Source organism: Cimex lectularius, unplaced genomic scaffold, assembly GCF_000648675.2.
Source record: "Cimex lectularius strain Harlan isolate CLEC.00 unplaced genomic scaffold, Clec_2.1 scaffold309, whole genome shotgun sequence".
In the NCBI taxonomy this organism is placed as follows: domain Eukaryota; kingdom Metazoa; phylum Arthropoda; class Insecta; order Hemiptera; family Cimicidae; genus Cimex; species Cimex lectularius.
The window spans coordinates 233,933-258,616 of NW_019392962.1; the positions used below are offsets into that span (position 1 = coordinate 233,933).

The following is a 24,684-nucleotide window of genomic DNA, read 5'->3' on the forward strand; positions in this document are numbered from 1 at the left end:
TCGTGTCGGGGGAGGTGCGGGGAAAAATGGCCGGGGACGTGGTCAGGCTTGATAAGGGCCTGAAGTGCTAAAGGTGCACGTCTGGCCGAAGCAGTCGCTTTGACAATTTTTGGACCTTCTGCTCCTGAGAACGGGTCGACCCAGGCCCTCGGTGAGTCTCAGATTTGCTTTATTGCACGTTTATAAACTTTTCCGAACGATATCTCCAGCCTCGAAATCTGGCCTCGTCTTGAAAGTTTTTTTCCCAATTTTCAGTCTGCGTCGACAATCACGGGCATAAACAAATTTCCGCGTTTGGGATTTCTTGTCAGACGCAGGGATTCGTCGCCGAATCGGTGCTTCGTCCAAGCGGCCTTTGCGCCTTTTCGAGCACACATGTGTTTTTTGCACGCAGACATTTTTTTCCTGCACTCGTACAACTCCCCCTCGTTATTGTGGTTGATTAGCAAAAATTTTTCACTTCCTCATCATTGACTTTTTGTCGAAAAAAAATTTTTTTTTCTACCCCCCAACCATTCCATTTTTTCTTTCACCTGTGTCTACTCACAAATTAATTTGTTCTTGCAAAATTTACAAAATTTGTGAAATACATTCCTAAAAAAAAAAAAAAAAAAAAAATTAATAAATTAAAAAATGAATTCCCCTTATTAATAATAAACAAAAGCAAATTTCTTTTGTTTTTAAATTATTTAATTTAATTTAAAAAATCCAAACCAATAGTAATGATGTCATCATGAGCAATTTTCATCTTATCTTAAACTTATAAATAATACTAATAAATAATAATAAATTTTCATCTCAACCAAAACCTTACATAAAAAAATAATTAATTGAAATAATTAGTATAATTAGACCACCAAACATAAATGGATGAACTTATAATACTTTCAATTTTTATTATATTAAATAGAATTCCAAGGGATTATTTTTTATGTTAAGAAAAAATTCTCTTCAATCAGGAAAATATTAAAATTTAAACACTGTGCTTAAATTTGAATTTTCTTCTTTGTCTTTCTGATTATGAACGATTGTTTTGCATAAGTACTGTTTTTGAGATTTCCCTTAAAACCTATGTTAAATTTTCTTTCTGTTTTCAAAATGGTGAAGACAATTTTCACAGAAGATTTTTCCATATGGGCATGGACTACTTTCAACAAATTTTTTAAGTGCTTAACTAATGCTGATTTTTTTTCTCTGGGCTTTTCTAATTTTCTATTTTGTTACATTGTTAAGACTATTTTCACAAGTTTTATAATGATATTATGTTTAAACTAAGCAAAAAATATGGTTTATTCTAGCTTTTTAATTTTTTTTCTATTTTGTTTCATTTCTAGTTTTATTCAAGGAAAGGTTTCAGTACTTTTTATTTCTGTTCATTGTAAAAGGTTTTGTTCTCTTATTGTTAAATATTAAATTACTATTTTTCTTACTTGTCTAACTCATCATGAATGATTCTTTTGTTTGTGTACTGTTTTTGAGTTTTACAAAAACCTCGGTTAAATTTTTTTGGGGGTTTCAAAACGGGGAAGACAATTTTCGCCAAAGATTGTTCCATATGGGCTGCACTACTTTCAACATTCTTTTTAAATGTACACCTGCTGATTTTTTTTTCTTTTGGTTTTTCTTAATAAGACTATTTTGTTGCATTATTACGACTATTTTCACAAAAGTTTTATAGTGATATTATGTTTAAACTAAGCAAAAATATGGTTTATTCTAGCTTTTTATTTTTTTTTTTCAATTTTGTTTCATTTCAGCTTTATTCAAGGAAAGGTTTCAGTACTTTTTATTTCTGTTCATTGTAAAAGGTTTCGTTATCTTATTTTTAAATATTAAATCCTTTAATTAAATTACTATTTTTCTTACTTGTCTAACTCATCATGAATGATTCTTTTGTTTTTATACTGTTTTTGAGTTTTGCAAAAACCTCGGTTAAATTTTTTTGGGGGTTTCATAACGGGGAAGACAATTTTCGCCAAAGATTTTTCCATGTGGGCTACTTTCAACATTCTTTTTAAGTGTACACTTCTGCTGATTTTTTTCTTTGGGCTTTCAGGATGTTAAGACTATTGTCACAAAAGTTTTATAATGATTTTATGGTTAAACTAAGCAAAAATATGGTTTATTCTAGCCTTTTATTTTTTATTTTTTTCAGTTTTGTTTCATTTCAGCTTTATTCAAGGAAAGGTTTCAGTATTTTTTATTTCTATTCATTGTTAAAGGTTTTGTTCTCTTATTTTTAAATATTAAATCCTTTAATTAAATTACTATTTTTCTTAGTAAAATAAAGACAATTTTCACCAAAGATTTTTCCATATGGGCTGCTCTACTTTCAACATTCTTTTTGAGTGTAAACGTGTGCTGAGTTTTTCTTTGGGCTTTCAGGATGTTAAGACTATATGTCACAAAAGTTTTATAATGATTTTATGGTTAAACTAAGCAAAAAAATATGGTTTACTCTAGCTTGTTTAATTTTTTTTAAACTTTCTAGTTTGTTTCATTTCTAATTTTATTCAAGGAAAGGTTTCAGTACTTTGAAAATTCTGTTCATTGTAATAGTTTTATTCTCATTATTTGTAATTAAATCCTGTAATTAAATTAGACTGTTTTTCTTCCTTGTCTAACTCGTCATGAACAATTTTTGCTTAAATAAAGTTTATGAGTTTTGCCATAACCCTTGGCTAAATTTTTCTTTAGAGTTTCAAAACAGTGGTGACAATTTTCACTGAAAATTTTCTATATAGGCATGCACTACTTTCATCAAATTTCTTAAGTTTACACTTCTGCTGATTTTTTCTTTTGGGCTTCTCTTAATAGGCTGTTAAGACTATTTTCACAAATGTTTTGTAATGATTTTATGTTTAAACAAATAATAATAATTTAAAAAATGGTTTATTCGTTTTTTTTATTTATTTATTTTTTTTATTTCTAGTTTTATTCAAGGAAAGGTTTCAGTACTTTCAAATTCTTTTCAATGTAAGTTTCGTTCTCTTATTTTTAAATATTAAATCCTTTAATTAAATTACTATTTTTCTTTCTTGTCTAACTCATCATGAACGATACTTTTGCTTATATACTGTTTTTGAGTTTTGCAAAAACCTTGGGTTTTTTTTTTTGGGGGGGGGGGGTTCAAAACGGTGAAGACAATTTTCACTGAAGATTTTTCCATTCCATATGGGCATGTATTACTCACAAAAATCTTTTTAAGTGTAACATCTGCTGATTTTTTCTTTGGGCTTTCAGTCTGTTAGGACTATTTTCACAAGTTGGCACAAAAAAAGTTTATTCTAGCTTGTTTAATTTTTAGTTTGTTTTATTTCTAATTTTATTTAAGGAAATGTTTCACTTAAAAAAAAAGTTTTATTCTCATATTTGCAAATATTAAATCCTGTAATTAAATTAGACTGTGTTTCTTCCTTGTCTAACTTGCCATGAACAATTTGTGCTTACATAATGTTTTTGAGTTTGCTATAACCCTTGGCTAAATTTTTCTTTTTGAGTTTCAAAACAGTGGTGATTCTCACTGAAAATTATTTCATATGGTCACGCACTATTTTCAACAAACATTTTAGGTGTAAATTTCTGTTGGTTTTTAGTTTGGATTTTCTGGCTGTTTAAGACTATTTTTACAAAAGTTGTATAATTATTTAATGTTTAAATTAAGTATAGAAATATGGTTTATTATACCTATATGCTTTTTGATTTTTTTAAATTTCTAGTTTGTTTCATTTCTAGTTTTATTCAAGGAAAGGTTTTAGTAATTTTATAATTCTGTTCATTGTAAAAGTTTTATTCCCATATTTTTAAGTATTAAATCCTGTAATTAAATTACTATTTTTCTTTCTTGTCTAACTGATCATGAACAATTCTTTTGCCTATGTACTACTGTTTTTGACTTTTACCAAAAACCTCTGTTAAATATTTCTTTGCGATTTCAAAATGGTTGACATTTTTCACCAAAAATTTTTCCTTAAGTCATGCACTTTTAACATTCTTTTTACATTGATTGTCAATTTAAACAAAGAAAAATTTTATTGTGTATATTTATTAAAAATATTTCTAATTTGTTTCCTTTTTAGTTTTAAATAATTATCATGCTTCCCTCCTGTTCTTTTAGGTGAAAATGTCTTGATTTGTTTTCTTTTGGATTTCAGACTGTTTAAGACTATTTTCAAAAATGATTTTATTATGATTAAACTAAATAAAGAAAGATGGTTTATTATTATTAGCTCCTTTTAATTTTATTACTATTATTTTTTTTAATTAAAACAGAAGTGTATATTTAAATTTCTAGTTTTACATTTATAGTTTTAGTTAAAGAAAGGTTTCAGTACTTTTATATTTCTGTTCATTATAAAACATTTTTTTGCCATTTTTTTAAATATTAAATCCTGAGTTTACCTTGTCATTTATAAAGCACATAATTTTTTTTTGTGTGTGGTTTTTTATATTAAATGTTTTCTTATATTTCGACCCCAACAGTTTAACTTAAGATTTTTTATGCATAATGTTGCACTGTGCAAAATCTTGAAAATGTCTATGGTATGTTGATTTTCGCAAAAGTTTTCTGACTTTTACATTTTTGTGTATTTTAAAAGATTTTGACATCATATTTTTGAATTTAAAGTTTACTTTGTCATCAGTTTAATTGATAAAATAAACAATTTTCTTTTATGAAGAGGTATGCAAAAGTGGAAAAGTGGACAATTAAATCTTATGCCATTCTCTTGCTTTTATAATGTCGTTTTATTCAGCTATAAATCTCTTTTAATTTTTTATATATATATTTTTTTTAGGGGGTTTTTGACTGTTTAAGAATATTTTCATGAAAGGTTTTCCCATACGAACCACGCACAATATCCAACTATTTCTTTTTATATTGATTTTAATTTTGAACTAAGATTAATGGAACAATGGAAAATAATGTAAAAAAAAGTGTTAAATGTAAATAATAAACATAAAATATTTCTGGTTCATTTAAAAACTTTTTATTATGCTGTCTTGCAATTTCCAGGGGCTACTTCGACAATGGAAAATCCTTTAGACAGCTTAGTAAATTCCAACCTTAAAAGTTTGCCTTGCACTTACTTTGTATCGATCACTTTTTTTACTCACTTTCGGTATGATCTACATCCATTATAGTGTTACAGTCCTTGGCAATGCAAGTACTGAGTCAGTCTTCAAAGAAATTTGAAACCAACAGTTAAATTAATGTCAATCTGCAGACATATTTAAGAATGTTTTGCCTTGATGAAGACCTTAAAATAGGTCGAAAGGCAAATAACAATTAGATTTGTTTTCAAATCTAGACCATACCAAGATTATTAGTGAGTTCTTTTTAAAACATTTTATTATCATGCCCTCAATTTCTGGTGGTCTGTGACAATGAAAAATCCTGTAGAAAGTTTGGTAAATTATGGATATTCTTGCATTAGAAATATTTAAGATGGAGTTTATCACGTCAATTAATTGATTTTTTTTGGCAGTAATCCAGATTTTTTGTTTTCAGCCGATTTCTCTTGAATTAGTTTTTCATTTTGTTTGTTTGGGCTTTGAAATGGTTTAAGACAATTTTCCTATTTGGTCTTGCACAATTTCTAACTATAATTTTTAAAAAAATTAATAAAGTGTAAATTCAAATTTTAGTTTATTAACCATTGAGTTTTGGTAAAACATGTTTTTTTTTCTTCTATTCTTTGATATATTGAATACTATAAATTTATCATAAATAAATAATCTTTACATAATAGGCTTAATTTCTAGGCTTATCTTCTTTGTAACAGTGATAACAACTGAAAATCCTGTAGAAAATATAAATTTAAATTTAAATATTGATTAAATCTCCTTCATATTGTTTTTCAGTTTGGGCGTATACTCTGTTCTTTTTTGGTTTGTTTTGTTGTTGTGGTTTTTAGGCTGTTTAAGAAAATATTTACCAAACAATTTTCTTATTTGTTAATTCCTGTTGTTCTTGTTCTTAATTCTTTTTGTTTTTAATTATTAACAATTTAACAATTTTCTTTTTCCATGTACAATTTTTAACATATCCTTTTTTTAATTGGATTTCAAGTTTAAACTAAACAAAAGAAAAAAATATTATTATATATTTTAAAAAATCTTTGTTTCTTCCAGTGTATTTTGTCTTTATTTTTATGTTGTAATACAATTTCTTTTATGTCATTTCACACATAAGTATCCTACCATAAATAAATAATCTATCGAGTTATTTTCTCTTCAGTGCTGGTGGGAAAATCCTGTAGAAAATGTGGCATTTTGGTATATTAATATTCCGTTGAGATTGTCCATCTGAAGTCTGAAACTAGAAAAAGACTTGGAGAAAGTAAAGTTGGACAACTTTGGAAAAGTAATAATAATACGAAAAAATGGGATTATTAGCAGGGAGAGGCAATCGTATCGGCTGAAACATGTCATACGATTTTATTTTATTCCTGGAGTTTTACTGTTGTTAATCCCTGGTAGCATATTTTTCACGCTTTTGCATTTATGCTTTAACTGAACCTGAATGTATTGCGTTTTCCCATATTATTTTTAACCATTTTTCTTCACAAATGTGTATATTTTAAAGTATTTGGATTGTTTTTTATTATTAATTTCATTATTTTACGCATTTAGGCAATGAAAAAAACAATATATTTGAAAATAATTTGTCATGTTTTAGTCACTAATATGAGAAGTTAAAATTTTGTATTTTTAACCTGTTTAGTTGTTTAGGATGCTTAGATTTACACTGATTTTTTTTTCTTAATGACAGTAGATTTTACCTGTATATGTTCTTTATTATTGTAAACAGTTTTCCTTGTTCAGCCTAGGAAGTGGTTATTTTAAAATTTCAACTTTTTTCATGCTCATGTAGGACAATTGACTTTTTTATAATCAACCAGAAAATGTATAAATTTGCATAAAAAATTTATAAACTGTTAGACCACCCCTATTTTTAAATAATAAATTATTATCACTTGGGTAAAAAAGCCTTGGAATTTAAGGCTGCCCCAATATGGTATTTTATAACAGCCGAACAACAAATCCTCAATCTTGTTAGTGCCTTCAGCAATAATTTTCCCCCTTTTTCTGTTTCAACTGGCATTATTCAGATTTTTGAAACCTTTAAAAGAATAATGTATTTTGTCATTTATAATTTATTATTCCGCACTCTGCCTACTTTGAACTTTTATGATTCTTATAAATATTCAATTCAGCAACATAAAATGTTTTTCCTAAGTTGATGAAATTTATCTTGTATGATAAAAATATATCTAACAAATCAATAAATTGACCATTTTCTCTGTATAGTTTGAACTCAACACAAATTAAGCTAGTCAATTAAGGCGGCACGATATTGCAACGTTTTTTCAGGGTTAACTGAAGTTATTATACGTTTAAAAGTTGCAAAATTTCCAATCACTTTTTAATGCAACTGCGCCCAATAGTTTGTGCACATTTACACAAAATTGAAGCATTGGACCCCTTCACACTGTCAAAATGAGATTTTAAACAATTTACTCTACTTTCCCTTTGCAATGTACAGCCTTTGTTGGATTATCTAAATGTTTATCTTATTAGCTAATTACACAACACTCCATTATACTATTTGGAATGGATTGATAAATTCTTTCTGGTTATTGAAGACTTAAAAAATATAAAATTTCCTTTGTATATTCATTGTTTTTGAAAGACTTAAAAGAAGGGGTTGGTTGTTCTCGGATTCGGAACAAATTTTTTTTTTAAGATTCTACACTCCAAGATATCAGGCACGTATTCACCACTTCTTGTGAATAGGCCCTCGTTTTGTCAAAAACATTTGAAAGTTTAAATTTTCTGTTTTTTTTGTCATATTTTTATTTCGCCTTTATATTTGCTCAAACAGCCATTTAAATATATCATTTTATAGAATTTTTTATGTAGATTGTAATAGTTTATCAATAAGTAGGTCAGAAAATGTTAGATACCATCTTTCACATAAATCTGTGTAAATTAATTTTTTTACTGTTAATTTCGATGATCTACCTGACTTGACATTCCTAGTGCAAGCTCTAACATTATTTTTCTCAAAAGCAAGCAAAAGGACTGATTTTCATGGTTGATAATTCGTTTTAAAAAATTGTCAAGTGCATTTTACAACTATATCAAACATTAAAATTAGGCTATTATTTCCATTAAAAAAGAGGTAATTTCTGACAAATAATTTTGCTATTTTGTGTATTTTCTTATAGACGTATTTTATATATTTTAATGGTACATATGTTGTTAAAAATAGTCTGTTTGGTGCTTCTACCTGTTTTTGAATTATAGCCATTTCAATCAGATATTCCAATAATGACTTCACAAAAATCGGAAAACTTTTAGGGGTCTCTAGAGGTGCTAAAAAGAAATTTCAAATTAGTTTCATGGAAAAATAATAAGACCTAGTTTACATGAAAAATATTTGGTTTTTACACATTTTTTGGTTATTGATAAACTTTCATAGCTTTTACTATATTTTTATTTCAATCTACATAAAAATGCTGTAAAATGGCATATTCACATAGTTGATTTTAGTAAATAAAAAGGCGTAATAAAAATATTAAAAAATGTAAAATTTCAATTTTGAAAAAATTGTTTAACCAAACCACCTATTTACAAGAAGAGGTGCATATGTGTTCGATATTTTGGAGCTTAGAATCACTAAAAAAACATTTAGTCCAAATCCGTGACCGACCGACCTGGTTGTCCCTTTGTTAGAAAAATTTTATATTTTCTTTCCTAGAAATTCATTATTATTTGTACAGGCTCACTATAAATAGTAATGGTGACTAATTAAATCGTCTAATCATGCAATTAATCATAGCATTGTTTATATGATGTTTTAAAACAAATTAATTTTGTTTTTAGTGTTGTCCTACTTAATGCCATTTCACTTGTTTAATTTTTATAAATTAATTAATTTTTTTTAATGAAGACTGTAAACAATTTCTATTTTATTGTATGTATTTAGTTAATTACCTATAAGAGCCAGCATTTTCATACTAATCCTTAATCTAAAAAAAAGGCTCAATTCAACAGGGCAGAAATAGTGTAGAGATTATGACTCCTCTTTAAAGTATTTGTAAACATGGCTTCTTTTTTTTCGAGGTCAGATTTGAAAGAATTCTTCTGTACTTTTCCTATTTAACCTCGATAAAATTGACCTTATTGTTTTGTTTTGATTAGATTATTATTATTATTGTTGTTAGTTGTATTGTTAATTATGAACTTTTATTTATAATCTACCTAATTAGATGTCTTCCATATGACACTTTCCACTATGTAAGTTATTGCTATTTTTTTTAACGTAATTTATTTTATTTATTGCTATCTGCTATCTATAATATACACTGGGCAAATAGTTATATACAAATCTACTGGATCTGGAGGCAGTGAGGAGAGAAACCAACAAGTGGTGGAACTCAATTTTATTTAGCTGAGTGCGTTACTATAGAAGGCCACGAGGCCATCGTTGTTTTGAACAGCTTGGGGAGGATGTTGAAGAAAAAGTTTGGGATGGTTAATTTACAGTAGAAAGTGAGGAAGCGTGTATGGATCAGATCCATCACAAATGGGATTTTATGGTCTTTAGGATAGTTTGCTTGGTGACGTAGAAGGCAACCTTGAGTATTCAGTGGAGAACTTTAGATTGAAAGAATTGAATTCATTGGATGTTTAAGGATTTGGCTGAGTCCCACAATACACTCCATAAGTCCAAATAGTTGAGTGTTTTGTAAGCAGTTAGTTTGTTATGTATGCTTAGTGTTGATATTGGTCCGAGTAGGTGTCTGAATAGTCCATATCTTTTGTTACGTTTTTGTCGTTTTAATTATGTATGTGGTTGGTTTCCATGTAAGTCTGGCATCTAAGTAAAGCCCAAGGTTGAACCGTGGTATAATCTAACATCTATAATATTCTTCAGTGGTTTAGGGCCAACGGAAGTCTCAATTAAAAGGTAGTGGTCGATTGTAATGCTCTTACCATACTATGAAATTCCAGAAAACGGATTCCAAACTGTCTAAAATGTCTAATACATTCATCAGAAGATTTCATGAGGCTAGACTAATCTCTAGCATCGGTTCTCTACTGGAGAAGTATCAAGTAGATAGCTGAATATTTGTAATTCAGCATCTTGCTTGCCCACTTGAAAAATGGGGGCTGTTCTCTTCAAAGATAGTGTGTTTGATTTGTGATAATTACATAACTGGGACCATGTATGGAGATCACTAACTTCATGGGCCATGCATGAGTCTCAGTTTTTTCAAGATAGTTGTGGGGTGGAATCGACATCCATGCCTGGATTATCGAACTGATTATCATACAGAATGGGCCATTGACTGCTCTGAGGCATATCGGAGAAGTTCTTCTGGATTTTCTCCATTTATTAGGACCAACATTGTGTTAATGCAAGATAATGCTTGACCACGTATAGTTCGCGTTGTCACCCGTTACTTGGAGGATGTAAGCATATCAAAATGAGTTGGCCAGGATGTTCTCCATAGAACACATATGGGAAATTCGATCACTTATTTACTCGATGCCTAGGAGACTCAAGCCCTTCTGCGAGGCCAGAGGTGGAAATACATGTTATTAAGAGCAAAACTAGGTAATAAATTGTTAGTTAAATTTTAATCTATCACTAAATGATTTTCTTATGGTGTTTTCGTGAATTTTCTTTCAACCATCATAATTAAATAATTTTTATTGAAACTCATGAATTTCTGATCCGTTTAATTTAGTTTACATGACAATGTTGTTATTAATATAACAATAAAAATACAGTTTCAAATGAAAAACAATTTTTTTTTAAAATTTTTGAATATATATCAAAGCTGCACATTGTATTTTTTTTTTCAAGGCTTTTTATTTGTTTTAGTTTATCCTTTAGCAAACATTAGTTTCTTGTTGCTTTCTAAGTAGTACTGATTGTGTTTTTAATTAAACATTTATCTCTGTTTTTAGATAAAGAAGTTTTGAGGCTGAAGCTCCACCCACCCTCACATCACTGGAGTATTCAAGGTAATTTGTCCAAAAATTCTTCACATTTATTAAATACAACTGGTAAACTTTTTACAAAAAAAGTTTGTCAAAAAAAAAAAAAAGTTCTTCAAAACTGACTTTGGCTCTTACATGTTTGCAATCATGCTCTGCCTGAGGCTCAGCGTCCTCCAATCGTCTCCTGAAGACATCGTCAAGGAGAAGTCTGCCCTTTGTACACTTTTTGTTAAGCAGTGTGACTGAGCCGAAATGAGATGCTTGTCTATTTTTAATCTGTAGTCGGTCAAGGGAGGGATGGAAATGGGAGTGTCAGAGGGGGTGAATTGAGAGAATACAAGCCACGTATTTTATTTTCGCTCTGCCCTATCTTAATGCGTGAAGTATAGCAGCTCAACAAGCTCCCTTAAGTCTGTTAAAAAAAAACCTTTGGCAACATATCGCAACAAATTCATTCAAAAAACAAACCGTAAGTAATGCTAGACTTGTATGATTTTTGGCTGTGGGTTATATTTGATGTGGATTATGCCTAGTTTAATTTATGATGGCATCATGGCCAGATTTTTTTTTAGGATCCTTTGTAAAAAATTTAAATGGATAAACTGACAGGTAGTTTGTTCTAAAAAATTTAATTGTTAACAAAGCTAAAAATTTAAATGCAAGAAGGAAAACAAGAACTCATCCTTTCTAATGAGTTTTAAATTTGTGCAGTTCAAAATTATACCAAAATATTATAAAGAAAGACAAATAATACTTAAACTTGCACTCTCCACTCAGGCATTATCAAAAATAAATAGTAATCAGAACAAAACTCTTTTCCATTAAACATAAACACATGTCACAAATGAAAATATATAATTTTTTTTTAAATAATTTATTTAATGAATGATACTTTTGCTTGAATTTATGAACTTTATAAAAATACTCAAATATCTGTAAAGCCTGATGTTTGATCATTACTGATCTAAGCCTGTCGGGTTGTCGGTGAACCTAGAGATGATGGGTAATGATCAAACAACTATGACCAGTTCAGCCATCACATCCATCAAAAATTGACCATTCTGAAAATGTTCATATAAAAACAAAAAAATTTTGATTTGTGATTTTTTAATTTTTTCCAAGTGGTTTTATAAATAAACAATAAAATATATAAAAAAATGTAGCAAATAAAAAAAATATATATTTTAATTTTTAATTATATAAAGCTTTATTCAAATTTTCTTTTTTTCATGTGGCTTGTCAATGCAAAATGCAACTTAATATGGCAAGCAATTATCAAATAAAATTCAACTTGGCCTCTATTTTTGAATTTAGTGTTTTTAAATTACATTTATACTCTCCCAATATTCAACTCATTCAATCATGCCTAGTCTAAACTGCCATTGTTTAGTAATATTTAAAAAATAAACATACAAAAAGACTAGAAAATGAGAAAGAGTGTGAGGGAGACAGTGGGAGGGAGAAAGGATAGAGTAAGAGTGAAAGTATGTGGATGAGATATGAGGTAAATTTTTATTTCCCTGGTTGAGAAAGTGGGGACTTTTATTGATTGTTTTTCATCTGGTGAATTCATCCAGTTTTTCCATTCTTGTCTGTTTATTCANTTTATTCAAATTAAATATAACTTTTTTTTCATGTGGCTTGTCAATGCAAAATGCAACTTAATATGGCAAACAATTATCAAATAAAATTCAACTTGGCCTCCATTTTTGAATGTAGTGTTTTTAAATTACATTTGTACTCTCCCAATATTCAACTCATTCAATCATGCCTAGTCTAAACCGCCATTGTTTAATAATATTTAAAAAATAAATATACAAAAAGACAAGAAAATGAGAAAGAGTAGGAGGGAGAAAGAGTAGAGTAAGAGTGAAAGTATGTGGATGTATGAGGTAGATTTTTATTTCCCTGGTTGAGAAATTGGGGACTTTCATTGATTGTTTTTCATCTGGTGAATTCATCCAGTTTTTCCATTCTTGTCTGTTTATTCAGTTCTGATTTTAGTATATGATGTGTTGATTTTTCTTGTTGATAGGTTGTGAGGGCTACTCCTGAGAAAGTTAATTGTTTACTTTTTTAATGAAGGTGCTTTTAGGATGAGCTTCTTTCTCTTTATTTCTTTTATTACAGTTCAAACGGATCAAATGACCCAAAACTGATTGTTCAGGAATATAAAAACATACATAAAAAGTCAGAATATAAAATGTTAACATTAGATAATAATAGATTACAACTCAAACTAGATGACAATAAAAATTGTGTCCAAGAAAAAAAAAAATCAAAAACAAATACAAAAATAAATAAATAAAAATGACTCTCTGAATCACTCTTTTAATATTAGTAAAATCTTCTATTTGAACATGGCCAGGAGTCAGAGAAAAGGTCCACGATCTTCATATTTATAAATGTGCCAAACTATCCAAGAAAGACAAGATTCCGACCCATAATTTGTCCTATGTTGAGGAACATAGACTAGCTCACAGGAGCAGACGGCCCTGCTAGACTCTAATACCAATGCAAGGAAAGATTTCCAAGGAATCAATCCTATTGTTAAGAACCATCTGTAAGAACAAGGTCGAAGCTGAAATTTTTATGTTTTCCAAAGAGTCCATTCCGACCAAATTCAGTCTTTCTGTATAAGGGAGCTCACTATGCTATACAATGAAAATGTATTTGTTTTGAACAGCAAATATTTAAATATGTTCCTTTGTGCCCTCGCAATCATGAGTGATCCACTGTTTGATCCAGGCAACCAAACAATACTAGCATATTATATGGACTAATATGGTTTTATAGAGAACCTATTATTAGTATGCAAAGGGGCAGATGGAATATTGAAGATGGGTGGCCCAGATATTGAGAAAGTATAAGACATTAAAAACAGAAATCAAAAGGACTGCCAAGAGTTCAAACAAATAAATGCATAAGAAGAAAACGTTATTCGAGAGCTGGATTAGACCTAGTACAGTTTTAGTACATTGGAGTACATTTTGAACTGTATGTCACCCAGCAGACCACACAAAAAAATGACAATTTTATAGTTTATGTTTTTGAGGCATGGCAGGAAAATTTAAACCACCCTGAGGAGCCATTTTCCCACTATAATAACGTTATGTGAGTGACTAATAAATTCTGATGTGGTGGGAATGTGAAATTTGTTTGTAGAAGTCCCTATGAGCTAAGAGTGGACAAGAATTCTTTATTTTGTGCGTTTCAAGCTCATTGGCCCATCATAAGCAGAATGGGTCATTCCTCCAATCTGAGTCTTCTTAATGGATGATTTGTCATATACTACAACTATGGCCATGATATAAATGAGATTCTTTATTTTGTATGTTTTGATCTCAGTGGCCCATCCTGAGCAGATTGGGTCATTCCTCGAATCCTCCAATCTGAGTTTTCGTAACAGATGATTTGACATATACTACAACTACGATATAAATGACTTAGTAGTATATAAAGTATATAAGAAGGTGCTTGGTTTTCCTATGGTGTGTCGAAAAATGTACCACGTTGTATATTTTTAAGTATGTGATGATATACCATTTAGTTTGAATATATTAGTCTTTTTTATACATGTATATATTTATGTTTTTGTGTTGAATATATCTTTTTGTAATTCTGTAATATTAATTTAACTTTTTATTTTGTAAGTTAGCTTGAATTTTCGGTATTTATATGTTTTTACAAATAAAAATCATGTTTGAAAAAGATTTGTGGGGAAAATTGTTAAGTTCTTGCTAACGTTGGCATGGTCTTTGTTAAATTCGAAGGTGATGAAACCTTCCCGCTGGTTATCCTGATTATGTTTGGTCTGTGTTATTGTTGTTGACGGTTGGGTCTTCGTCTGGTGACTTCAACGTCGAATTTCCCCTCGAATCCACCAGTTATGCCCGTTGAGGTTTGAAAGGATGGAAGTGAACATACCCGAGAAGGTGCTCAAGTACGAGACCTTCCTCAACGACGTCTTAAAAGAGGAGCTGAAAAAGATCCACACCAGGTTGGACGTTCTGCAGACCGAGGCTGCCGACCTGGTCCAGCTAAAGTGCTACATCGAGACGCTCAAAGACGCCGAGCTGACGGAAGAGCCGCTCAAGAGCCAGGTGGACATCGGATGCGGTTTCTTCCTCCAGGCAAACATAGATGACCCAAAGAAAATCCTGGTCGAACTCGGCTGCGGATACTACGTCGAGTTCAGTCTCGACGAGGCGTTGGTGAACATTCGCAGCAGACTCGACTTGCTCGACAAGCAGACCCAAGTGTACAGGGGCCAGAGTGCCAACACCAAGGCGCACATTAAAATGGTTCTCCTTGGTTTAATGGAGCTACAGAATCTAAAATGATGTCTTTCTTTTTTGTTGTTATTAAATAAATTTCTTTATTAAATATTTGTTTAGTATATTCCATGTCCTCCAAGAAAGGCATTTTTAAAATTTATTTTGTTCATTATTATTATTTTTTTTTTCTGTATAGGGCCTGCAAGGCAATGAAACTGATATTTGGCTGTTTCTGATAATTTTGGTCATATTTTAATTGTGACTTTTGGTAATCTCACCATCATCAGGGTGAGTTTAACATCTTGTCTATCCTCGCTGTACATCTAAAACCACCCAAGAGCAAAAATTGCCTGGGGGAGGGCAAATGCTCTGCGCCAAAAATTGGGGGTTAAACTCCAAAATGGCCCTATGCATCTTAAGACAATGCCGACATGGGTTGGTGATGTGGTGGACCAAGACTGCAGGCCAAAGCAATTATGCCATTAAGTGGTACCCAAAGGCAGGCTTGTCTCAATGTAACTGGAGCTACAAACATGATGCCAACTGCGGCCTTGGAGGTGTTAATCCTCACCCCTTCATATTTTAATCCAAAAAGCCAGAGCAGCAGCCTACAGGATCTTAAATGGATAACCAACTGCAACAATAGGCCAAGTAAATAAACAATGGAAATTAAGGCAGGAGATAAAGGTAGATGCCATATTAGGCATGCCAATCGATTACTCCAAAATACAACTTTATTAAAAAGTACAAGGTGCTGTTAGCAGAACAGGAAGAATTCTTATTGGTACACTGATGGCACTAGCGGTTTTTTTAGTTATTCATATGCATTTCGTCATTGCATCATCTTCAGTGAGGAATTCATATATACTATATAAACCCTAATTAGACAAAGTGACAGACAGTTCCTCACTGAAAATGTCGCAATGCCAAAACGCATTTGAATAACTTCAAAAAAGTGGAGACAGACCCAGTAAAAGACCATGTGCTGGTTCAACATGAGTTCAGCGACTCGCAGGCCAAAAGCCATCATCACCTCTAAGGCCACATTGGTCCTTATAGAAATTATATCTTCATCCAGGTTGAAGCAAGAGGCAATTCATAGCCTGATGCAGGGACAGCCTCCAATAGGCTAGGTTTTGAATAAAAAGGGGCAATTTAAACTTTGGAAATTTCAGGCAGACAAGGTTCTGGAGATGCCTTTTAACGTCTTGATCCCAAAATTCAATTAGAGGAGTGTGGAGTATATCTGGTATACAGATGACTTTATGAATGAATATGGGTCAGGAGTTGATATATATGGAATGAATTCAGGTGGAGACAGTGGCTGTTGAACACTATGCCAGGGATATCTAAAGGCAACTACCTCGGTAGTAAGGTTTAGAGCTGTTGGGTACAACAAAATTACCCTTGTTTGGATTTCAGGGAGAGGATCGGATCAATGAGGAGGCTGTTAAATTTGCCATGTTAAAGTACAATGATGTTACCTACTGGCCCTGAAACCTTTTGTCCCATACCAAGTAGTCAAACAATGTACCAGACTATGAATTTTAACCCAGACAATGGGTTCAGATTACGTCCTTGGTTCAATGGGATTGTATTGCAGGACAGAAATATGCTGCAAAGTTGATCAAAGGACCATCGTAGAAACTAATGGCAGACATATCGCACACCTGCAAGAAAAGTGACACAAGTCTGAAAATTATAAAAACGGAATTATTTAATTTTTTTGAACTATTCGGGTATGTGATGCTACAGAAAAAATAATACAACTGTAGGTGGACTCTTAGCTGCTAGGCAGCACTATGTCACTTTTGAATTGGTGGAACGTACTGTCACCATTCATGATAAGTGGTATTTCTTTGTTCTGTGTCGAGCTTTTATCAGTATTTGTGAGTATTTATCAGGAAAAGAGGCACATTTTGAGTTGTCAGTTTTTTTCTTGTTGCGGAGGATTTTATGCTGCACCGGAGTCACATTTTCACATTATGAAAAACAATTGTTACATCAACACAAATATGTTTTTCATAATTTAGCATTAATATAGCCCCTGATGATGACCTTAGAATAGGTCAAAGTTTGGCAGGAACAACTGAATTTGCTTGTTTCTTCAAGAACATACCTTGATCTGAAGGATTCGTGAATTATTTTAGTTTCATTTCTTTTATTTTATTAACATTCTTAACTGTAATATTGGGGACTGCGGTAGCCGAGGGTTAGCATGAGACTCTCACGCCGCGGTCGTGGGTTCGATTCCCACCGTCGCCTCTGGCCCTTTTTTCCCAATAACCCCCAATTTGAACACACAAGAATTCGTACTATGGCTAATATGCAAGATCATAAGGCCAAAATGAAAAAAACAAAAAAAAACATTGTTTTTCAAAATTTTTTAACAATGTCTTTTAATTTTTACATTGTTTTATAGCTTGAACAATTTTTTTAATGTTTTAATTACATTATTTGTAATCAATAAAACCTTTATTTCAATAATTTTTTTTTAAATAACTAATTAGCCTTGAATCCAGGAGGAAAGCCCATTTGAGTCAAAAATAATCTTAATAAAACTTACTACTTGGATATTTATGCTCGTTTGTTAGGTTTTTATGTTGTCTGTTACTATCATAAAAAAAATCATATTCATTGACTACCATTATCATTAGAGTAAATAAACTAACTTATATTACTGGCAGTCAATATATGCAAGAAAACTGTTACAACTCAAAAAGGGGTAGTTTTTAGGGATAATACAGCTGGGTTTTTAAAGTTTTGTGTTTTCGCTTAAGTCTTGGAGCAGCAGGACCAATCCCGTGCCGTTCTTGCCAGGAAGAGTAAAAATATTGGTCTGAAGGCATTGCAGGCTGAGATTCCTTCTGCTGAGATAGGAAAATCTTAGGACTGAAGAATATATTCAGGAGCCCTTAACAAAACTTTGGGATCTGGTAAAAAGCTGAAAGCTTAATGAAGAGCTCTTGGTATAATGGAGATTGTCCAATAACCAATATTGGTCGTGGAAGGTTGAAAAGAGGTCCTTTTAACTTTAGCCTTAGCTTATTGATATTAAAGATGTATAAAAAGATTCATGTTTCTGGTAATAAGACGCACAGTTGACGAACTTTATTTTATACGGCCACTCACTTCAACTATTTTTTCTTATTTGATTTCCCTTTTTTCCCTTTCTTACTTCCCTTACCTTTCGACTTCCCTTTGCCTTTTTTGCCCTTTTTGCCCTTTGTACCTTTTTTATTCTTTTTGCCTTTTTTGCTCTGTTTGCCTTTTTTGGATTTTTTCTGCTTCTTCAAGCTGAGTTTCGGAGTCGGGGGGATCTTGCGTTCGGATCTCGGAAGCGGGCCGCAGGGCAACGTGAGCGAATCTGTCGTGTCGATACTCATGTGCAAGTCGGGATCCGAGTCTATGGTGCAAGGGCATAGCGTATCAGGACTGCAGGGGACCTGCTTCAAGTCGTTCTGCAAGATATCCGATTCGAACATCAGCCGAAGCAGGGCCCAGTTCGTTATCTCGCCAAGGCATAGCTTCGGTGCTTGTTTCCACTTAATCAACTTTGGGATATTGTAGACTCTGAAATGCTTGTCAGTGCCAAAAGGTCTTCCTGGGCCGAATCTGTATATTTAGAAACAAAACAAAAGATTAATTATTATAAACTGTCGTGCTGATAATAAAAACTTACTGATCATTGTTTAGACGAACTTTAATCAAAATAATTTCTTCTTTCAGTGCAACTTTCGAAAGAAACAAATTCAATTTTTTTTCCGCTGAAAAATAAAAGTGCATAATTTTGTTTATAATAGCAGAACAATGAACATATAATTTCATATTTTTAGCATAAATTAATTTCTGAAATGTATATATTATACAAAGGAATATTATTAAAAGTTTATCTTAAGAGGTTTTTTGTGAATTCTTTGAGTTTAACATTCACTTTATTCCCACAAAATCTTCGGGTTTAATGCCTTAACGAATTGGTAAAAACATTGTTCAGCAGTTTAATCATCCCAGTCTGCCTATTCATTCTATAAGTTTTTACCGGGCACAAAAAAGTGAAGAGATCAGAGATGATCAAACTGCCAACAAAGTGTCCTGTCAATTGTGATCATTATGATTTATCAATTAATTAAGGTTTTCAGTTGGGATAAAAAAAGTCAATGGCACAAGTGGGATTCGAACCCACGACCTTTAGCTTGATATGCCGCTGCTCTACCACTCGTAGATCGTCGAAGAGGGTTCGAATCCCGCTCATGCTTTTGACTTTTTTATCCCAACTGAAAACCTTAATTAATTGTAAGATGTTGATTGGCCAAGCGGACCACGAAACCAGGGAATTATGATTTAAGTGATCAAATGTTTTCCAAGACAAATGACAAAAAACTTTCTGACATGTTACTGAGCAATTGCATGTTTCGTTTGTGTATTCAAGTTGAATTTTCACTATTAATATCTCATGGGAGCGCACTTTGTACAATTTTTTTAATTTTTTGTTTATACATTAACAATCTTCTTTGTTTTGAATATCAGTCTTAAGAAACACTCTTTATCACTAGGTATAAAGTATCTTGCCTCTGGTCATCAAGTCGTTATTTTTTTTCCCGGTGAAAAAGATGTAAGTAGAGGCTGAAGGGATGTCTCGATCTGTGAGTTCTTTGATCATTTCCTTGTTCGAAGCAGGCTGTGTCAAAAGGGTGAGGAGCTCATCCTTGTTGGAGATCTCAAGAAGCTTTACCTTTGTCGATGTCATCTCTTGCCCTGGGTAAACTTGCCTTGTTCAACTGGTTTTGTCGCCTGAGCTTACATGTTTCAATTTTGGATTTACATGTTTTTTAAAATTGTTTGTCAGGGCTCGCTTGCCCTTGAAGTGTGCTATAAAACATATGACCCATCACATGTTTGTGGATGCAACATATTGCAATTTTGTTTATTATGTTCCACTATTTTTTGGTTCAGGGAGAAAGATTTCATTTGATTCATCCTGTAAATAAATGTTTACGTTTATTTCCTAGTCTTTTTTAAATTTATTTAATTACTTTTTAATTGATTATTCTATAACATTAATTTTTGTTCTTTTTTTTGTTTTCAGAAGAAAGGTGGCAAAGTATGAAAAATGAGCAAAACTCTCCAAGAAGAAATAGTCTGAAGAAATAAAACAGACAAGTTTTATTTAATGTAGTTTAATTATTATATCTAAAAAAAAACTTGTGGGACATTAACAGTCATGCAATGGAATGTTCCTACTTAGTCCAAAACCCAGCGGTTATGAAAGGAGATGAAGCGACATGCGTCTTTCCTGAATGTTTTGTCGAGACGGTAATGGACGAGGATAAGGACGAGCCAGAGGCCTCTTGTTCGATAACTCCTTTGAGGTCTTATTTGCCTCCACCTGAAAACGACTGTAATGAACAATGTAGCATCACAAAACTCAAGACGCCGCAAGTCGTCCGGCCATTTTTCTCAAGAATCGTATTGACTGAGAACGAAGACGATTTGTCCCCCAAGCACGAGCTTCCCAGGGAAAAGCCGCAGATAGAAGATATACTCCCGAATAATAAAAGTCTAAAGCAGCTTTTCCAAGATGTCTACTATAAGAATATTTCTAAAGACCCGTTTTTAAAAGGGCTGTGTAAAGAAGAGACGATTAACAATGAGTTTCCGTTCAAGTCTAAAACACTCAGTGACTATTTACAGAATAATACAAAGCTGAATGTGAGCTTCGACATACCTATGTTGTACGCTTATGAAAAGTCTCCACCTCGACCTGCTGTCAAAGCCAGTATACAAACCTTTATCAATAACGGACCTGTTAGCAGTGAAAGGATAGCAGCACCCAGCACGTCTATATCTGTAGAAAAAGAATATGATAAAAAACCGTTTGGGACTATTAAAAAATTGCGTATCCCATTTCATATAAAACGTAAGACTGAGTTTGAAGGAAAACAAAAAGAAAGTCGAAATAACGTTGAATATAAAAGGTTCAACAAAACCCAGCCCAAGTCCTCGGATTCCCAGCTCAACAAATATTCCAATAAAACTATTAAATCTGAGACTGTGTTAAGTGATGACGACAGGTTATTAATGCAAAAATATAATTTATTACAAATACCTTTCATTTATAAATGCAATAGAAAAAATGGTAAAAAATGTAATGAAAATCCGAAAAAATTTAGACTCAGTTTAGTTTTAAACATAGGTTATAAAAGACCTCTTCTGGACGAATTAGAAGCAAATTTTATTTTAAAGCCAGAAGAGACCATTGTTAGTCCATTATCGGCAGTGATCGCTGCATCAGCAGTCACTAAACCTTTTACTAAGAAAACATTAACTCGTGTTGTGGTTCCCGTTCTACCAGGATCTGAAATTTATTCAAAATCCAGTCAAGCTTTAAAATTGTTCAATGTCCTTTCATATGATTGCAAAGAGATCAATGAAAATGTTGCAAGGACTGTTAGTGATTTAGTAGATTTTGTCGTCAGACAAGACGATTTCCTTCCAATCGAGTATGACACCGATGTCCCGCATTTTGAAGACGCTGTCAAGGAAGATATCGAAGAGACTGATGCTGACAATTATGTCTGTAATAAAGAATTTTGTGTTAAAGGGTGTGTATGTGATAGCTTAAAAGGTAAAGTTGATATCAAACACTGCGATAATATTGATTGTGTGTTTGGTTGCATGTGCAATGAATTGCGTAGAAGGACTCTCAGAAATGCTCAACTTAATGATTTCAAAGACAAGGTGAGTGAAGAGATGGTGAATGGAAAAGTCAGGCGTGGTTCCAAGACCCCTCAACGATACCGCGATTATGTTAGAAACTTTAGCCTTGTGAATATGAAATCGTTGGACGATAAGAAAAGCTCTAACGACCCTGACTACAAAGTGTCGATCCCTTCGCTGAAAAAGTTCAAAATGGAAATGCCGGAGAAAAACCGCGCTCCTAAACTCTTAGGCGACAGCGAGGTCCCTGGAATGGAGTGGCAGCTTTTCAAACCGGTCAAAGAACAGATAGAAGATCGTAGGTTTAAATTTTGCTCAGGCAAAATCAAAGAGAGACAGACTTTGGGGGACATTTTCATCTGGTGTACTTTGCATTCAAAATACAACTGCCTTTGTCCAAACCCTGTAGCCATGTTTAAACATAATATTATGATATGGAAACCTACATCGGAAGTAAGATATTTAGCTAATAAAGTTATGTTCAAAATAATGCTAGACTCTAATTCTGGATTTGACAAAGAGGTGGTCCCTTTCGATTTACAAAACAACTGCTCTAGGACTTTCAAAGGCACCATTATCGATTTTAGTGCTAGAAATAGTGATTTAATATTTAAAAAGAAAAGACAGTATGAATTGAAGCACAATATCTTGTGTTATAGCAATAGTTATGTTAAATGCAAGCCTTATCTCATGCTTGACAAAGGTTTGACCGTTCCACCGTTGCCGTGTGAAGATAGCGCACTGAAACCCAATAATATGCAAATTATAAATTTTCATTCAAAACGTACTGATGAAGAGATAGATTTTGTAGATGTCGAAGAAATCTCCAAGGAAATTGTGGACGACATAGATGATGAACCCGAAATAACAATATTCGAGGAGAAAGAAGATGTTATAGACTTGACAGAAGAAAATGATATTAATGAAACTCCTAGTGAACCGGTAGCAGATGACGTCAAAGAGAAACTGCTCACAAAAGAATCTTTTGAGGAACCTGAAAATATGCCTTCGGCAAGGCGGTCTTTACCGAGTCACGGCTTCCTCTGTCTGACGCCTGGAATCGGCTTTTTAGAGGTTGACAACAGTAACAACAAAATAACAATACAACACCCAAAAACGCTAGCCTCTTGCAAGACTTTTAATAGCATCGAGGAAGCCAATGATTGGATAAATGTATTGTTTAAGAGCCATTTTAGTTTTGAGCCGCCCTCGTTCAACCTTCAATGGGTGGTCGTTACGCAGGGCGTACTAAAACTCAAAAAGAGCAAGCCATTCCAGACAGATCTTTTCAACAATCCTTCTGTCGTTATAACTAAAAACGGGCCTGTTATCCAGAAAGGAGCTAAAAGAAAACAAGAAGAACTTGACTAATCTGGTTTGTAATAACTTTTTTCTTTCTTAGAGGAGACTGTTTTTTATTGTTAATTTATAAGTTTTATGTATTTATAAACTTTTTTCTTTTAGTTTTAGTGCCAAAAATTGTTAATTTTTGACATATTGATTTATCTTTTTATTTATATTTTAATTTTATTATTTTTAACATATCCATTTTGTGTATTATCTGGTCCTTCGAGGTTTCATGGAAAAACAACATGCTTCCACTTTTTAGCTAAATTTTTTAGTTTGAACTAGAATAATTGAAAAGTAATACTTGTAGATTTTTTTTTGAAACCTTACAGGATGTAAACAACACAAAATTTGACTGTCATGATTATTTCTTGATCTAAAACCTTTTTCCTTGAGGTGGAGTAGATAAATCTCAAATTCATGTTTACAATTTTTCCCCTTGAATCATTTAAAACTAATTAGCTCAGTCAAAATAAATAATTTTGAACTGTATTTTATGTAATATATTATTGCCATAATTTAATAATTGTACCATTATCATCATGGTATTACCCAAGAGAAGAATATCACATATAAAAAAAAAAGAAAGTATCACATTCTGTAAATACAATAAGAACAATTGTACGTTGTCTTGAAAATAATTAATGTTATAGTTATGTCTGTGATAAAATAATTTTGTACATAGTATTTTTATAATAATATGTTATTTTAAGTGAAGAAAATCATGTTCTTTACTGAAGGTCTATAATCACAACCAAGTATGAAGCTTAAACGTTCCTTTCTTTATTGATGTATCAATGTTACCTTTGTATACATACTTCAATAAATATTTAAAAATACCCAATACCTTCGATTTTTAAAGTTCCTCGCCCTTCAACAAATAAATTATTTGACAAAATCTACTGTCTAAAAATATACATTTTTCTCTTTTTTTCTTTTTTTTTTTTAATTGAGGGATTTATACAATAGTAAGCTATTCCATCTAGATTGAAAATTAAGTCTTTGATCAGAAAAATGTTGTAGAAAAAACAGAAGAAAAAAAAACAAGTTTTCAAGCTGCTTAAATACAATAGAATTTACACAGCTTTTATTTTTTGTGTAATATGATTTATTTAATTGTTATTGACAACAATCTTCATTAAAAGTATAGTTTGAAATGCCTAAAGTATACTCTATGTATACATCATAAAAACTATAAAAGATTATAAAAGAATATTCGTTTTTGTGATATTGGAAAATAATTTTTAAAATTTTCCATATATTTATTAAATACAACTATAAAATTTTATAAAATTTTGTGTGATGTAGGTTTAAAAAAAACATTTTC

At 31.8% G+C, this 24,684-nt stretch overlaps 3 protein-coding genes across 5 annotated transcripts; 2 read left to right on the forward strand and 1 right to left on the reverse strand.

Annotated features, from left to right (window-relative positions):
• On the forward strand, positions 1-23,441 carry LOC106672042. 3 transcript variants are annotated; one of them, XM_014403137.2, is made up of 3 exons: positions 1-151; positions 10,984-11,040; positions 20,380-23,441. In XM_014403137.2, exon 3 carries the CDS (start codon positions 20,520-20,522, stop codon positions 23,379-23,381), a length of 2,862 nt encoding a protein of 953 aa, XP_014258623.1. In that variant the 5' UTR covers positions 1-151; positions 10,984-11,040; positions 20,380-20,519; the 3' UTR covers positions 23,382-23,441. The 3 variants fall into 3 exon arrangements, with proteins under 3 accessions (XP_014258623.1, XP_024085255.1, XP_014258624.1); XM_024229487.1 differs by lacking the exon at positions 1-151 and adding an exon at positions 9,244-9,303; XM_014403138.2 differs by lacking the exons at positions 1-151; positions 10,984-11,040 and adding an exon at positions 20,206-20,273.
• Positions 14,784-15,404, forward strand: LOC106672046 (protein UXT homolog). The gene has a single exon (XM_014403142.2). The coding sequence runs from the start codon at positions 14,928-14,930 to the stop codon at positions 15,357-15,359; it is 432 nt and encodes a 143-aa protein (XP_014258628.1). The 5' UTR covers positions 14,784-14,927; the 3' UTR covers positions 15,360-15,404.
• Positions 18,373-20,199, reverse strand: LOC106672045. Its single transcript, XM_014403140.2, has 3 exons — positions 19,863-20,199; positions 18,976-19,060; positions 18,373-18,908 (listed from the first exon to the last, which is right to left on the reverse strand). Exons 1-3 carry the CDS (start codon positions 20,038-20,040, stop codon positions 18,431-18,433), a joined length of 741 nt encoding a protein of 246 aa, XP_014258626.1. The 5' UTR covers positions 20,041-20,199; the 3' UTR covers positions 18,373-18,430.
• Positions 23,442-24,684: the final 1,243 nt, after the last annotated feature.